This window comes from Rhinoderma darwinii, chromosome 5 (genome assembly GCF_050947455.1).
Source record: "Rhinoderma darwinii isolate aRhiDar2 chromosome 5, aRhiDar2.hap1, whole genome shotgun sequence".
NCBI lineage: Eukaryota > Metazoa > Chordata > Amphibia > Anura > Rhinodermatidae > Rhinoderma > Rhinoderma darwinii.
The window spans coordinates 161,697,063-161,712,215 of record NC_134691.1 but is presented as its reverse complement, the minus strand read 5'-3'; the positions used below and the strand labels follow the sequence as shown (position 1 = coordinate 161,712,215).

At 40.9% G+C, this 15,153-nt stretch overlaps 1 protein-coding gene and 1 long non-coding RNA gene across 7 annotated transcripts in view; one reads left to right on the top strand and one right to left on the bottom strand.

Moving 5' to 3' along the window:
* Window positions 1-11,014, top strand: part of MYLK4 (myosin light chain kinase family member 4) — a 149,438-nt gene extending 138,424 nt beyond the window's left edge. For both annotated transcript variants that reach the window (XM_075826693.1, XM_075826694.1), the window contains exons 10-14: window positions 29-157; window positions 4,455-4,607; window positions 4,755-4,845; window positions 6,622-6,694; window positions 9,335-11,014. In XM_075826693.1, coding sequence (XP_075682808.1) covers window positions 29-157; window positions 4,455-4,607; window positions 4,755-4,845; window positions 6,622-6,669 — 421 coding nt within the window. In that variant the 3' untranslated portion in view covers window positions 6,670-6,694; window positions 9,335-11,014. The remainder of the gene's footprint in view (window positions 1-28; window positions 158-4,454; window positions 4,608-4,754; window positions 4,846-6,621; window positions 6,695-9,334) is intronic.
* LOC142651691 (uncharacterized) overlaps window positions 1-15,153 on the bottom strand; it is a 52,403-nt gene that overhangs the window by 2,074 nt on the left and 35,176 nt on the right. For 3 of the 5 annotated variants that reach the window (XR_012847692.1, XR_012847693.1, XR_012847696.1), the window contains 3 exons: window positions 4,693-4,856; window positions 1,897-1,983; window positions 736-804 (listed from right to left, as the gene is read on the bottom strand). This is a non-coding gene — a long non-coding RNA (uncharacterized LOC142651691). The remainder of the gene's footprint in view (window positions 1-735; window positions 805-1,896; window positions 1,984-4,692; window positions 4,857-15,153) is intronic. The other 2 variants (XR_012847694.1, XR_012847695.1) reach the window with 2 other exon arrangements.

Genomic DNA, 15,153 nt, shown 5'->3' with positions numbered 1-15,153 from the left:
CTTTATCTTTCTTTTATTCGTGGTCTAGGTATAAGCCAAGGGAAAAATTGAAAGTGCACTTTGGTACGCCAGAGTTCCTTGCCCCTGAAGTTGTGAACTACGATTTTGTCTCTTTTCCCACAGACATGTGGAGTGTAGGAGTCATTGCCTACATGCTGTGAGTTGGCCAAAAACATAAGTCTGTTTTGTGTGAAATATGCTTTATCTCATTTTTCTTACATTTAGATTTGGTTTCTATCCTATGTAGGATCATTTGCTGAACTAGCTTTTGTACAGGTCTTTTAGGAATAACATGGGTGGCGCAGTTGGAACAGCGAGGGTAGCTGAAGATAAATATTTTCATCTTTTCATATACCAGACTAGAGTGAGCCAACAGCAAATTTCATTATCATCCATTAAATGGAGTGATCACAATCACATTACATGAAAAGAGACCTGTGGTGCACATACAAGTTCAGGCTATTACATTGGCAAATAACAAACGTATTAGACATGCACTCAATGGAAACATGACTGAAGTAAATGCATTTCATTTACAAGACATAATTTTACTTATAACTTCAACAATAGTGAATTTTGTTTTACCTCCCCCACCATTTAAATAAATAAATAAATATATATATATTAAGTGGTCTTCCCCATGTGAATAGGGTCTCTTCCTCCACTGTGCTATTTCTCCACTATGTGCTACCTTTGTGATCTACTAATTTGCTAATTCGCTTTTACCGTACTCACACACCATGTCCAGGTTGCGGCCCCCGAGGCTCAATTACTGGTCACTAGCTTTAATCTTTTGGGGGGCATCTGAAAGACAGTTAAAAGTTAAACCAAACAAGTCCTAACAGCTGCTGTTACCAATGTTCTGATAGCACCATACTAAAGGCCCTATTACACTGGCCGATCATCGGACATTGCTTGAGACATCGTTGATCGGCGCTCGTTTGCTCCTGTCACACGGAGCTATGGAACGCTCCGATCGCTCGTCCCCATACATTATTATCATGTTGGCAGCGCGTCTCCCTGTTTACACAGGAAAATTTGCTGCCGACAAGGATAATATTTAACTTTTTTTAAATTATACGATCAGCAGATGATCGAGCATGTCACGATCTGTTTGTATGTGGACCCACTGGGCCGTACCGCCGTAGCACAAGGGTACCCGTAGTCGTTCAGACAGTAATGGAGGATCGGCACAGACGGGACACTGGCAGCAGACACCAGGCATGGTGTAACAGCAGGCGTGACCAGGGGCACAACACGACTACAACTTTCTAAGGCACAGGAACAAAGGTAGCACAGGATACAGGTAGCAGGACAGGCAACACTGGGAAAAGGATAACACTAAGGGACCATTTGCAAGACTAACATGGGTAAAAACAAGAATGCTCAGGTAATGAATGAATGAAAGGACAGAGCCCTTTTTATAGTCCAGGGTGATCATAGGCTAACTACAGATTTTATGTGTGCACTGGCCCTTTAAGGCCGGGCGCCACGAGCGCGCATGCACACCCTACGGGAACCAGTGCAGCGATGCAGAAGTGAGTGCCGGCGTCTCTCAGGAGGGAGATGCCGCCCGGCACTTACTTGTCCATGGGTGTGGCTGTCGGGGGGCAGGTAAGTACGATGGTCCGCGGCTGTGGACATTACAGAGCATTTGCTCGTTCATCTGCTGAGCGCTGCCCTGTTTACACAGGGCAATTATCGGTAATGAGCGTTCTATGAACGCTTGTCTGCCCGATAATCGCCCAATGTAAAACCCCCTAAGGTTTGGTGTAAAATCAATAGGTCGTAATGACCCTTGAAGAAATTAGGCAAGATTGAAACGCGTAGGGTCAAAAAAATACTCAGTCAGAAAGGCAGTGTGTCTAAAGTAGGGAGAGAATAAAGGGTACAAACCTGTGTTTAACCTGAAGTGTGTCAGGGATATAGGCAATGAGTACAGTCCCCTCCAGAACACGTAATGCAATGAGACAGGTTTACTATCTAGAAAAGACATAATAAGTATATTAGTGATACCAGAGTGTATTATATAGGACAATTGCCCACAACAGGGATACGTCCTCTCACAGAGATTCACTTGAGTGCAGGTTTGTTTATAGCCACCTTTTTCACTATAGCCACCTGTTATTAATAAGCAGCCATATTAACAACGTTTTCTAGTGTGGAGTGCAATAAACAGACAACACATCTGGGAACCTGTTCTAATATTTTTAAGGTTTACACTGGTGCGATATTTTAATGCATATCGAATAAAATTAATTTTAAGTTCCAAAATGTAATCCGCGAATATTAGATCATGTTTCCCTGCATTTAGCTTCATATTTTACCAGTATCCATGCCAGAGAAGATTTCTAAATCCTGCAACGATTACTGATCATGCCACCGTCCGATCCAGCTGTGTTATACACAGAGTGACCAATAGGACATTTTATGTAAAGTGGTTATCACACAAATATTGCAGACATCCGATTACTGGGACGTATAACAAGGTGAAGATGACATTTTTCAGTAGCTATCAGTGTATAAAACAGGACATAACGGGTAAATGATCTGATCTTAAAATCTTAGAATGTGGGATGATTGTGGGTAAACTATTGGTCAACTGGTGGAAATCAACAGTTCTTAAAGGGAACCTGTCACCAGCATTTAACCTATTAAACGAGCAATACCAGGTGGTAGTTGGTGAAAAATCATTTCTATATAACCTATAATTGTCTTCTTAGTCGGCTCTGTAGCTTTAGTATTCAGTTTTTTAGTGTTCCCACACCGTATGCTAATGAGCATAAAAGAGTCAAATCTTCATTCCTCAAGTCTTTCCGAGTTTACCCCGCCTCCTTACTTTTGATTGACAGCTCCACGTCTTCACCCAGCAAACAAAATCCCGCGCTTGTGCATTGATGTCCTCTTCTGGTGTGTGCGCACAAAGGGAGACAGGATTATTACGATAAAAGGCGCAAAATGTTTGCAGACCATTATTTACAGTCGGAGGAGGAATTTAGGAGAGGGGATAACGGCAATGAACTTTTGATAGCAGCGGCCAGTGAGGGATACGTAAAGTTCAATAGGAGAAATGCTGGTGGCAGGTTCCCTTTAAGGTCGGGGCTTTTACACAGCCTGATACTAGCCAGAAAAATGACGACAGAGCATGTCAATCGGCACTCGTTAGCTCTATTCGCAAGGCATGATTGTTAATCTATGGGGACGAAAAATCGTTAATAGGATCGTTCACATAATCATGAATTGTTTACACAAGGTGATGTGCTGCCGACTAGTGACCATTTTTTGGTTAGCATAAAAGATCCGATCTGCCAATTAACGAGCTGATTGTTCATCAGCTGATTGTTGCCTTGTTTACACAGGGCAATATGAACGCTCGATTGTCGGATCATTGACCCATGTAAAAGGACCTTTACAGGTTTCAAAAAGTGGCGAATAAGACAGAAAATGGACTGATTTAAATGGCTGTGGTGATAAACGGCTATTGTTGTTTCGTTGTTTTGTGACATGTACAGGCAAAAAGGTGTGTAACCAGTTATGAGCAAAAGGCAAAAGTATTAAGTAAGTGGTCATGATAAATTAGCTACAGAGGGTACTATTATATACTAAGTACTATATTACCGGCTTAGGACAGTAGTGACATCTTCTGAGGCAGTGACTTATAGGGAAACTACTTGTATGTGGCAGTAGTTACTATAGACGTCAGACTTTCTTTTGGAGGACAGCTATATGTGTTCTTCTGTAGGTCACCTAGCCTACCAGTACTGTGCTCAGCTCTATTAATATTTATCAAACCAGTGCTGGCCCCGTTGCTGTAGCACTAGTGCCTAGCAGCAGCGGGTCCTAGATTTGAAATCAAACATCTGCAAAATTTGCACAAACTGATACGTTAACTGTGTTTCTATGGGAAATTAGTTTCTAACCCCCTTGGAAACAAGACATATTGTACATACTGCAGCACTTAGTGCTACACTATATAACCAACACAAAATATACAAATACATTTGTATGTCTGGCTTCATGTACTAAAATGCTTTCTGGATTGAGAAACTGGTTTACAGGACAGTTATCTAACCTATAGATGGCACTAGTTTTCTTCATGTTGAAAGACAGCTATTTGTGTATTTTTCTTAGGGAGAGCTGCCAAAAGTCTCCATTCCATTTGCTGGTTCTTCTCAAGGAGAATCAATATTCCACTGAGGCAGCTATGAAAAATAATAGTAGGGGCTTTGTTCTGTAATAGAAATATAGTTAATTCTAGAGGCCTAGTTCATGCTGTGATGTAAACCATGGTGTCCAATAAAGACTATTACTATTATCAGCGTTGACTATCTATCTATCTATCTATCTATCTATCTATCTATCTATGGCGGCATGCATACCAAATGTTATTTAATATCTACAATTTTTTTTAACTTATTTCAAAATCAAATGTTATAATTTTTTTTAACCATTAGGTTGAGTGGGCTCTCACCATTTTTAGGGGAGAATGACAATGAAACACTAAACAACATCCTAGTATCCCAATTTGACTTTGAAGGAGAAGAATTCCAAAATATATCTGAATATGCTAAAGATTTTATCACTAAGTTGCTGATAAAGGAAAAATGGTAAGCAAGGTCTTATAAACTATTTTTACACACAGCGTTATAAAGAAATAAATGCAGTTCTATGTTTTTCACTATGTTCACATACCTAACGTATGCATTAGTAATGTTTATGGGTTCTTTGGATGTCATTATTTGTTTTCTCTTTAGCTGGAGAATGAGTGCAAGTGAAACTCTAAAACATCCATGGCTGATAGACTCCAAACTGCACTACATAATTAACCAGGAGATTGCTTCAATGGTATGTTCCACCTTTAGACATGCAAAAAAAAAAGACAACATATTTTCCATATGCATAACACAGCTTATGGGCATGAAATGTTAGATATGTGAAAGAATGCTTAACCCCTTAAGGACACGGCCAATTTTGGCCTTGAGGACAGAGCAATTTTTTTACATTTCCCTCTTTGAATCCCGACGCTCATAACTCTTTTATTTTTTGTACGACGTAGTTGTATGAGACTTTGTTTTTTGCGGGACGAGTTGTACTTTATGTAGATACCATTTTTTGGTACAAATACATTATCGTTTAATTTCTATACATTTTTATTTTGGTGAAAATGCAGAAAAAAAGCAGTTCCGCTGCAGTTTTAATATTTATTTTTTTACACCATACACCGATCATAAATAACATTATATATTTGTTGTACAGGTTGTTATGGTCGTGGCAATACCAAATATGTCTATATTATTTCATGTTTTGGGACTTATATTTTAAAAAGTTTATTTATTATAAAAAATGTGTGTTTCTGTGTATTTTTTTACTTTTTATTTATTTATTATTAATTTTTTTTTACATTCATTTAACTTTTTTTTTTTAATCCCATAAAGGGATTTATCATTTTGATTTTTATTTTGTAACTGCAATGTACTGGCATAGATCTATATGCCAGTACATTAGCCTGTTACTGATCGTACACAGGCAGTTGTTAGGGCATACCTCAGTATGCCCTAACAACAGGAAATATGTTCAGACAGCCCTGGGGTCCTTCAATGGACCTTGGGCTGTCTGGCCATATGAGTTGTGGGCTTTGATCGCGTCACAGTTATTTTCTGTGACGCGATCAATGTGCAGTCCCCTCTCTTTGAACGCCGCGATCAGCTGTCATCGCGGCGTTCAAATGGTTAACGGCGGAGAGAAGATGTTTCTCTCCTCTCTGCTGTCAGAGCGGGGCCGTGGCTGTGTATTACAGCCTTTGCCCCGCTCTCGATCGCGCGCACAGACGGCTGTCACACAGGACGAGTATGCTCGTCCTAATGCACAAACTGCTCGCCGCTCAGGACGAGCATACTCGTCCTGTGTCGGCAACCAGTTAAAATACTCACATTTTGGGCTAACTAGAGAATATAAAGAAAAAACTTTTTTTTATGGGGATACGCCCAATATATTTGCTATAAACTAGATAAATACATGGGGGCATCAGTGGCTGATAAACTGTCATTAGCAGCTGACAATATATTTGTGGGCACCTGTTGCTTACTGTTAGATACTGATATATATATATATATATATATATATATATATATGTGTGTGTGTGCGTATAAATATATATATCAATATTGTTTGACACAAGCCAATCTAGAATTGGCTAAATTGAAAAAAAATAAAGTTGTGAAAAGCAGTACCTGCAAGGTTCAATTAATTAGGTGCAAATGGAAGTCTGGACGTATTGTCATCAGCATTTCTCAGTAGTGCAGCCACAGTTTAGGTACAGTCTTGGGCCTGTAACTTCTAGCAATTATATCTCAGCAAAGATGTTAAAAAAATAGTTTCCATGTTTTTTAATTCAGAATAGAGGGCATTTTATTATTTTCTTCTGATAGGTCTTTATTAACCCAAGTAATGCCATAAGACAATATTTTGGCAATGCACATTCCAAATTTTTAGAATACCTTGCTATCTTACAATATGTCCAAGTCTTACAATATGTCTCATGTTTATCGCCTTCTTTCCTTTATATGCCTTCCCTTCATATATGCTATAAAACAAATTTAATTATTGTTATTTTCATTCCAGAAAAATACAGAAATCTGTACTGCGTCTGAGGCACCTGTGGGTCAGTGACATATTCCAGACTTGTTATAAGCAGGTTTGTTGAAATTTGGTGGCAGAAATAAAATGCTCGGTTTTTACGGTTGTTTGATTTAATGTATTGTTTAATAAGAACCTCTATGTGCAAAACACAGGATATTTATTAATTCATTAACCCCTTCCCGGAATCCGCCATATATATTTGGTGCACGTCGTGTGTCGGAGTATGGAGTGGGCTCACAGACTGAGCCCGCTCCATAGGACGAGCGTGTCGGCTGTACCTTACAGCCGAAACTTCAGTGTAAAGAGCGGTATATCATGCAAGCGATCCAACGATTACTTGCTCAAGTCCCCTTAGGAGGACTAATAAAAAAAAGTAAAAACCAGTTAAATAAAGTTTTATATATATATATATATATATATATATATATATATATATATAAAAAGTTCAAAACCTCCCTCTTTACATTTTCCCCCAAGCACAATGTAATTTTTCTTTAAATTAACATAACTGATATCACTGCATCCGTAAGTCCGAACTATTACCATATAGTATTATTTAGCCTGCACGATAAACGCCGTAAAAAAATAAAACATTAAACTGCCAGAATCACGGTTTTTTGGTCACTTCATCTTCCACAATCAATTAAATAAAAAGTGATCAAAAAGTCTCATGTACCACAAAATGCTACAAATAGAAACTACAGCTCACCCCGCAAAAAATAAGCCCTCATAACGCTCAATCAGCAGAAGAAAAAAAGTTAAGGCTCTCAGAATGTGCTGACAGTTTTATCTTTGTAAAAGTAGTAAAACATAAAAAAACTATATAAATTTGGTATCGCCGCAATCGTATTGGCCCGCAGAATAAAGTTAACATGCTGTTTTTACCGCACAGTGAATGCCATAAAAACAAAAACCCCCAAGAGATTCAGGATTCACAGTTTTTTTCCTATTCTACCCCATGAAGAAACTTTTTCCAGTTTTCCACTAAATTTTATGGTACAATAAATGGTGCCGTGGAAATCTACAAGTCGTCTAACAAAAAACAAGTTCTCATATGGCTATATCGACGGAAAAATAAAAAAAGTTATGGCCTTTGGAAGGTAAGGAGGAAAAGACGAAAGTGAAAATAAAAAAAACGGCTGCGGCGGGAAGGGGTTAAACTTGTGGTTGATATAATCACCATTTATTTGAACGTTTTCTATTAATTTCTTGCCTTTTTAGTTAGTTATTTTAATTGATTTAACTGATATTAATTTAGTAAAAATATGTCGGTAAGGAGTTGCAATATATAGACTGTCCAGAAATGGTAGAATCGATTTGAGATTTGAAGTGAATCAGAGTGATTTGCATTTTGAAGAATCAATAGAGAATAATGTATATATGTATGTATGAATAAATTAATGTATGAATGCCTTACATATTGCTAGAAAGCAGTAGTGTACAATCTAGTGTACAGGTATAAAAAAATCTGACAAATATAAATTTATGTAAAACTAAAATTAAAGCTGCTGTTCAAATGTATATTGTGTAAGAGAAATCACTATTAACTTGGCCTCATTGCCATGTGCATGTATTTACTTTTTGAATGCATTTTTGACTTTTCGCATTATTATTAAACCAACCTTCCACCTTTGGGACCACTTTTTCCCTTAGCCACTCCCTAGATAATTTTTTAATATTGTGTTTTTTATCTATGATCCACTGTCTGCTATACTGCTGATCTACCACCATCTTTTTTTGGAAGTACCTGATTCAGATGCTGCTGCCTTGTATGACTGCCTGTGTGCAGAGGACAGCCAATACAAAAGTATAGCTGCACACGGGAACTCGATATATCATTCTAAGGGGCAGTAACAATGCTGTGCTTAAATGGGTGATATGTTGTATCTCCTGCTACTAAAGAATATACAGTATACAGCCTCATAACCTTTGCGTGACAAGGGCCCTGTTACTAAAGAATATACGGTATACAGCCTCGTAATCTGTGCGTGACAAGGGCCCTTATATGTCTATGGCATTAGGGAGAACAGCAGGAGACGGGAAAAGCACCAAAATAAATATTGTAATATAATAATTTAATAAATATCATTATTTAATACAGATAATAGGAATTACTCCCTTGGGTGGAGTTTTCTTTTAAGATTATCAGGCACAAACATGAATTCTTTAAACACAATTTCTATACATGTCCTAGAAAAATAATTATCATTGTAATGGTCAAAACTAGAGAAAGGACAATTTCTTTTCTCCGTTGTTTCTCCCAAAACACTCTCATGTGCTAAGATATTTTTGTTTAACTATCTGAAGGTTCAACTCCTTTTTTATCATTGTAGGTTGTGGCATTTCAGGTTAAAGTTTATATTGTCATTATTGGACAGCATTCTTGAATTTTACATATATATACATATATATATATATACATTTTGTAAGATTTTCCTTATAGCAGCACACCTCAAGTTGCCACCCTGTCATCATATATTGTTACTAAAAGAGTGGCATTTACTGTCTGTTGCTAAGGAGAATTTGGCAGAAGAATCTTAGCAAAAGGAAAGTTTAACCTGAAATTCTGGCTAATTTTCCTTTCAAGTAATAAAGGTCTGGAGAGAAGTATAGCCTAAAGTAATAAAAAGAATGAATTAGGGAAAAAAAACTAAGTGAACTGTTGAACTAACAAGTTCTGTATTTTGTTTTTCAGAAACACTGCTGTGTGGCGTCTGCTGTGAGACATTTTAGCAGTTCTGGTGCTGTGACCTTCCGTGTGATGACTTGGGCATTTACCAGCTGGACCATTGCCAATTCAACTAAAGGCGGGTCTTGGCATAACTAGGCTAACTTCACCACTTCCTCTCTCACAAGCTAAAACTGCCTTGCTCAAGAGTCTCACCAACTATTTCCAAGGGTTTGAGATTCTCAGATGTCCTTTCCTGTTACATTGGTTTCTGGTTGTTATATAGTTTTGAAAATTTCATAACATTCACAGCTGTACTACATGCCCAAATCTGGGCTCTCTCCTATCATACACTTTACTTACTTACACACATTTGTGCTAAATAAGTGTATTTGACATTGGATTTCAAGCTGTTACGCCCTTTTAGCCTGGAACACTATCAGTGTTTCCGTGTCTGGGTGGTCTGGTTCCAATAAACTGAGCAGTTTGCAATCTAATAAAAGGATGAATCACAGCCATAAGCAATAAGTTATGTGTAGTGCAGATTCTTTATAGTCATTACGTTGGAGGAAATATGTTTTTCTGCAATTGGTGACACTTTTGACTGGACCAACTTGATATTTATAATGTAAAACTTTAACTTTGTCAGACTTGAGATATTTTGTTGCTGCTGTCTGAAAAAAGTTGCATTTTTATAGTCAATCAATATCATATTGTTTCAGCTTATCATGTTTGTAGTTGATCCATCAAAACATGTCCAAAATGAACTCAATCTGTAAATACAGGCAGCAGAAATGTACAAGTGAATATATCTCGATAGAAGGCATTTATGCCAGGAGCAAAGCAGGACCAGGACAAGGTATTCTGGTGCCCTAGGCAGACAAGGCAAATGGGGCTTCCCCCCATCTCCGCTTCTTTCTTTGTCAGTGTCTTGTCACTGCATTGGGGCTGCACTGCCAGTAAGGGGTTAAGCAGCGCCCGTCGACAGCACAACGCTCTGATGTGACATAAATAAAGCAAGCAGCAGTAACCATCAATAAATTCAGAAAATATTTTTTTTCATTAAAATTGCTATCCCCCTAGTATGAGCAAAGGTAGCGTCCTACCCGTCGTCCAGGCCCTGGAGTAAAGTACCAGGGATAATTAGCTGAACTGACTTTTAGAAAGATCACTGCCAATCCTAGTTGTATATGATATCTGGTACTGCACTGTGATACAGGAATCTGCATATGTTTATGTATGTAAGTACCTGAATGTGTAAGAGTATAATGTGGCTGCAATGTCTTATCTGTGAAACCAGAAAACAACTTCTCAGCAGGAAAGTTTCAGAATACGTGTCCACCACCATACAAGGGTTTGAATGGTATCGGAATCTGTGTCTACTTGCTTCATTTGGGAATGCAGTCCCTTGCTTTTGCAAGAGGATAAAATGATTCATAAACTGTCTAAAATCCTCAGACTTAAATGGATTATATGGGATTGTTAAAAAAGATCTGTTTTTCGTCCAGAAACAGTGTCATTCTGGTCCATGGACTGTGTCTGATATTGCACCTCAACCACGATCCATTGAATACAGGTGATCTGCAATGCAAGACATAGCCCATTGTAAAGAGTAGAACTCTTGCTGGAAAATAAAAACATACCCTTTTTTTTATTCTTGTACAACCTCTTTAAATACAGTTGTTTTTATTTCCCTTACATGAATATGAAACTTATTGTAACACGGTTATTATGTTCATGTTTTGTTGCCAAAAATGTTTTACAAAATTTCTCAGTTTTCCCGTTCTTTATAATGTCTGTAATTCTAACACCACGTGAACAATTTCCAGCTCTTTATAAATAGTAATGGAAATAAAACACTGGCAAGTAATATGAACCAAAAATGCTTGTGTATTGCTGGCCTGAGTTGTAGGGAATAATGCATTGGACTTATCCTGCTTTAATGTCAGTTTAAGGCTTCATGCACACGACCGTGCTCGTAATTACGACTCGTAATTACGAGCACGGGCGGGCACGGCCGGCCGCGGGCAGCCGGCCGCTTTTGCGAGCCGTGCTGTCATTATAAAGTATAGCAGCACGGCCCGTAAAATAGAAAAATAGAACATGTTCTATTTTTTTAACGGCACGGGCACCTTCTCGTGAGAAAAACGAGAAGGTACCCGTGGCTAACAAAAGTCTATGAGCCCGTTATTGCGGGTCGTAATTACGACCCGCAATAACGGGTGTTTTTACGGTCGTGTGCATGAGGCCTAACACTGTTTATTCATAGAATACCTAGATACATAGATGGTTTTAAACAGGATTGAATAAAGGAATATGTCTGTGCACAGGGTGCAAGCCTGACAGGACTGGATCCATCCACCCTCCAAAAAGGAGAACCAGGCAGCATATCCAATGAAAAAGGAACTTTTTATTCAGCCATGCAACGTTTCAGCTCCTTAGAGCCTTTCCAATGAAAGGCTCGAGAAAGGCTCTGAGGAGCTAAAATGTTGCATGGCTGAATAAAAAGTTTATTTTTCTTTAGATGTACTGCCTAATTCTCCTTTTTGCAAACCTTGGTGGGGTTTCTGGTCCTGGGAACTCCACTGATCATTAGGGGTAATAAGGGGCCATGACTGCCTTCAGATTGCCCTGCCCTTTTGGCTCGTAGCTCAGAGACCTCAGAGTATTGCTGTTGGCCTCTCCACTGGCATCAATGAAGCTATTATGCGAATTAGGCAGTAGCTACACGTCGACTGTGGCCATGACACATTGCATTGCATTGTCGTGTTTGCTGCATCGCAGTAATAAAAAAGAATGTGGCTGTGTTGCGAACCGCAAGTTTGAATTATTTGCGGCTGTCGTGTTGCGGACGTGGCCACCTACAGGTTGCAAAGTGGCCACATTTACTTTCATTACTGCAATGCAGCCAGCGCAACACTGTTATCACATAGCAATCTTTGGCCATGCGACGTGTAGTGACCAAAGTCGCCTTGTAGCCTCAGTCTTAATGTTCTGAGATCATAAATATCACTTTCTCCTACATATACTATATCATCAGTGGATAACTATAAAAGTAAAGTCACGCCAACTACATACCTTTCATTTTTGCATTTCCATTATTTTATGGAGGACATTTCAGAGTGGACCTCTGAAATATAGTAGGAAAATGTAGCATCTACACGCACAATGGAAAGTACACTCTAATCTACCAACCCCCCTTTATGATATATCATTTGAGAGATCAGTGGGGAAGAAATTATGGCAGTAGTGCCGATCCTATTTACTTTTGCAGACTTTTCCAAGGCGTGTATATGTATACAGTGGATTTTGAGCTTTGTTTCAGTAAAACAGAGCTCTAACTGCTTTAAAGATATTTGCAAAATATTTTTTTTTTCTGCTCCCGCATTTTAAAATGTGGGGAAGTGAAATGTAGTGAGGTGTATTGGCTTACCAGGTACTTCATTTTACAGGTAGCTACTCCGTTCCGGGCTGCCGATAGGTCACGTGATCTCCAATTTGACGCCTACAGCGTCTGTTGTAGAGACCGGAAGTCAGTCTCTCAATGCAAGTGTATGAGAACCTCAATGTGAGTCTCAGATTTGCATTGAGAGACTTTATTCCCGTATCTACGGCAGACACTGTAGGATTTGGGTGGCCAGAATGGAGCTCGTGTGACCCAACAGTTCCCTAGAACGAAGCAGCTGTCTGTAAAATAAAGCACCCGCTAAGCCAATACATCTCACTACATTTCACTTCATCACATTTTCAAATGGGGTGGCAGAGCTCTTCCATAATCAGTACATGATATTGGACTTAAAAATTAAGTTAAGTTAAAAGGTAAGCGATTCACAAAGTTTTTTGATCTTTTAACCGGATTTAGCTCTAAAGTTTTGAACACAAGTTTACACTTTAGGCTTCGTTCACATCTGTGCCTGGGTTCCGTTCATGGGTTCCGTCAGTCCTTTCCGTCAGGGGAATCCATGAACGGAAACCATAGCTTTGAGTTTGCATTACCATTGATTTCAATGGTAATGATTCCGTTGCTAATGGTTTCCGTTTGTCTCTGTTCTGTAAGGTTTCCGTTTTTTCAGCGGAATCAATAGCGTAGTCGACTACACTATTGATTCTGTCAAAACAATGGAAACCTTACAGAACAGAGACAAACGGAAACCATTAGCAACGGAGGCATTACAATAGAAAGCCTTACTTATAAAAGTAAAAAAGTTGAATAACATTGTCTTTAATTATCTAGCACTGATCTTAAGGCCTCATTCACACGACAGGGTCCGAGTGTCGGCCGGGAAAATCGGCCGTTTTTGGCCGATTTTCCCGGCCGGTTTGCATCCGATTTGCATCCGTTCCGATTCCGTTCCGGGCCGAGTTGCCGTTTTTACCGGCCGATTTGCATCCGTTTTTTTCCCTGTCCGTTTTAAAATCGGATGAATTTCATTTAAATTTGTTGCCACACACAGCCCTTTGTAGATAATGCCACAGCCCCCCTGGTAGGTAATGCCACCCAGCCCCCTGTAGGTAATGCCACCCAGCCCCCTGCAGGTAATGCCACCCAGCCCCCTGTAGGTGATGCCACACAGCCCCCTGTTGGTGATGCCACCCTGCCCCCTGTAGGCGATGCCACCCAGCCCCCTGTAGGAATACCACCCTGTCCCCTGTAGGTAATGCCACCCAGCTCCCTGTAGGTAATGCCACCCAGCCCCCTGTAGGTAATGCCACCCAGCCCCCTGTAGGCGATGCCACCCTGCCCCCTGTAGGTGATGCCACCCACCAGCCCCTGTAAGTGATGCCACCCACCCTGCCCCCTGTAGGTGATGCCACCCTGCCCCCTGTAGGTGATTCCACCCTGCCCCCTGTAGGTAATGCCACCAAGTCCCCTGTAGGTAATGCCACCAAGCCCCCTGTAGGCGATGGCACCCTGCCCCCTGTAGGTGATGCCACCCTGCCCCCTGTAGGTGATGCCACCCACCAGCCCCCTGTAGGTGATGCCACCCACCCTGCCCCCTGTAGGTGATGCCACCCTGCCCCCTGTAGGTGATTCCACCCTGCCCCCTGTAGGTAATGCCACCAAGTCCCCTGTAGGTAATGCCACCAAGCCCCCTGTAGGCGATGCCACCAAGCCCCCTGTAGGCGATGCCACACAGCCACCTGTAGGCGATGCCACACAGCCCCCTGTAGGCGATGCCACCCTGCCCCCTGTAGGCGATGCCACCATGCCCCCTGTAGGCGATGCCACCCTGCCCCCTGTAGGTGATGCCACCCTGCCCCCTGTAGGTGATGCCACCCACCAGCCCCCTGTAGGTGATGCCACCCAACCTGCCCCCTGTAGGTGATGCCACCCTGCCCCCTGTAGGTGATTCCACCCTGCCCCCTGTAGGTGATGCCACCCAGCCCCCTGTAGGTGATGCCACCAAGTCCCCTGTAGGTGATCCCACACAGCCCCCTGTAGGTTGCACCCATCCCCCCCCCCCTTCCAGGAGAAGTCACTGACTTCAATGTCCATATATGGACAGTGTAGTCACTGACTTCTCCTGAAGAGGAATTCCCTGCCACAGGTCGGGAATTCCGCTTCAGAAGTGAGTGACGTCACTGTGTCCATATATGGACAGTGTAGTCACTCACTTCTCCTGTAGCGGAATCCCCGGCCATAGAGTCGGGGATTCCGCTGCAGAAGTACGTGACTTTGCTGTGTCCATATATGGACAGTGTAGTCATGCACTTCTCCTGTAGCGGCATCCCCGGCCATAGAGTCGGGGATTCCGCTGCAGAAGTGCGTGACTTCGTTGTGTCCATATATGGACAGTGTAGTCACTCACTTCTCCTGTAGCGGCATCCCCGGCCATAGAGTCGGG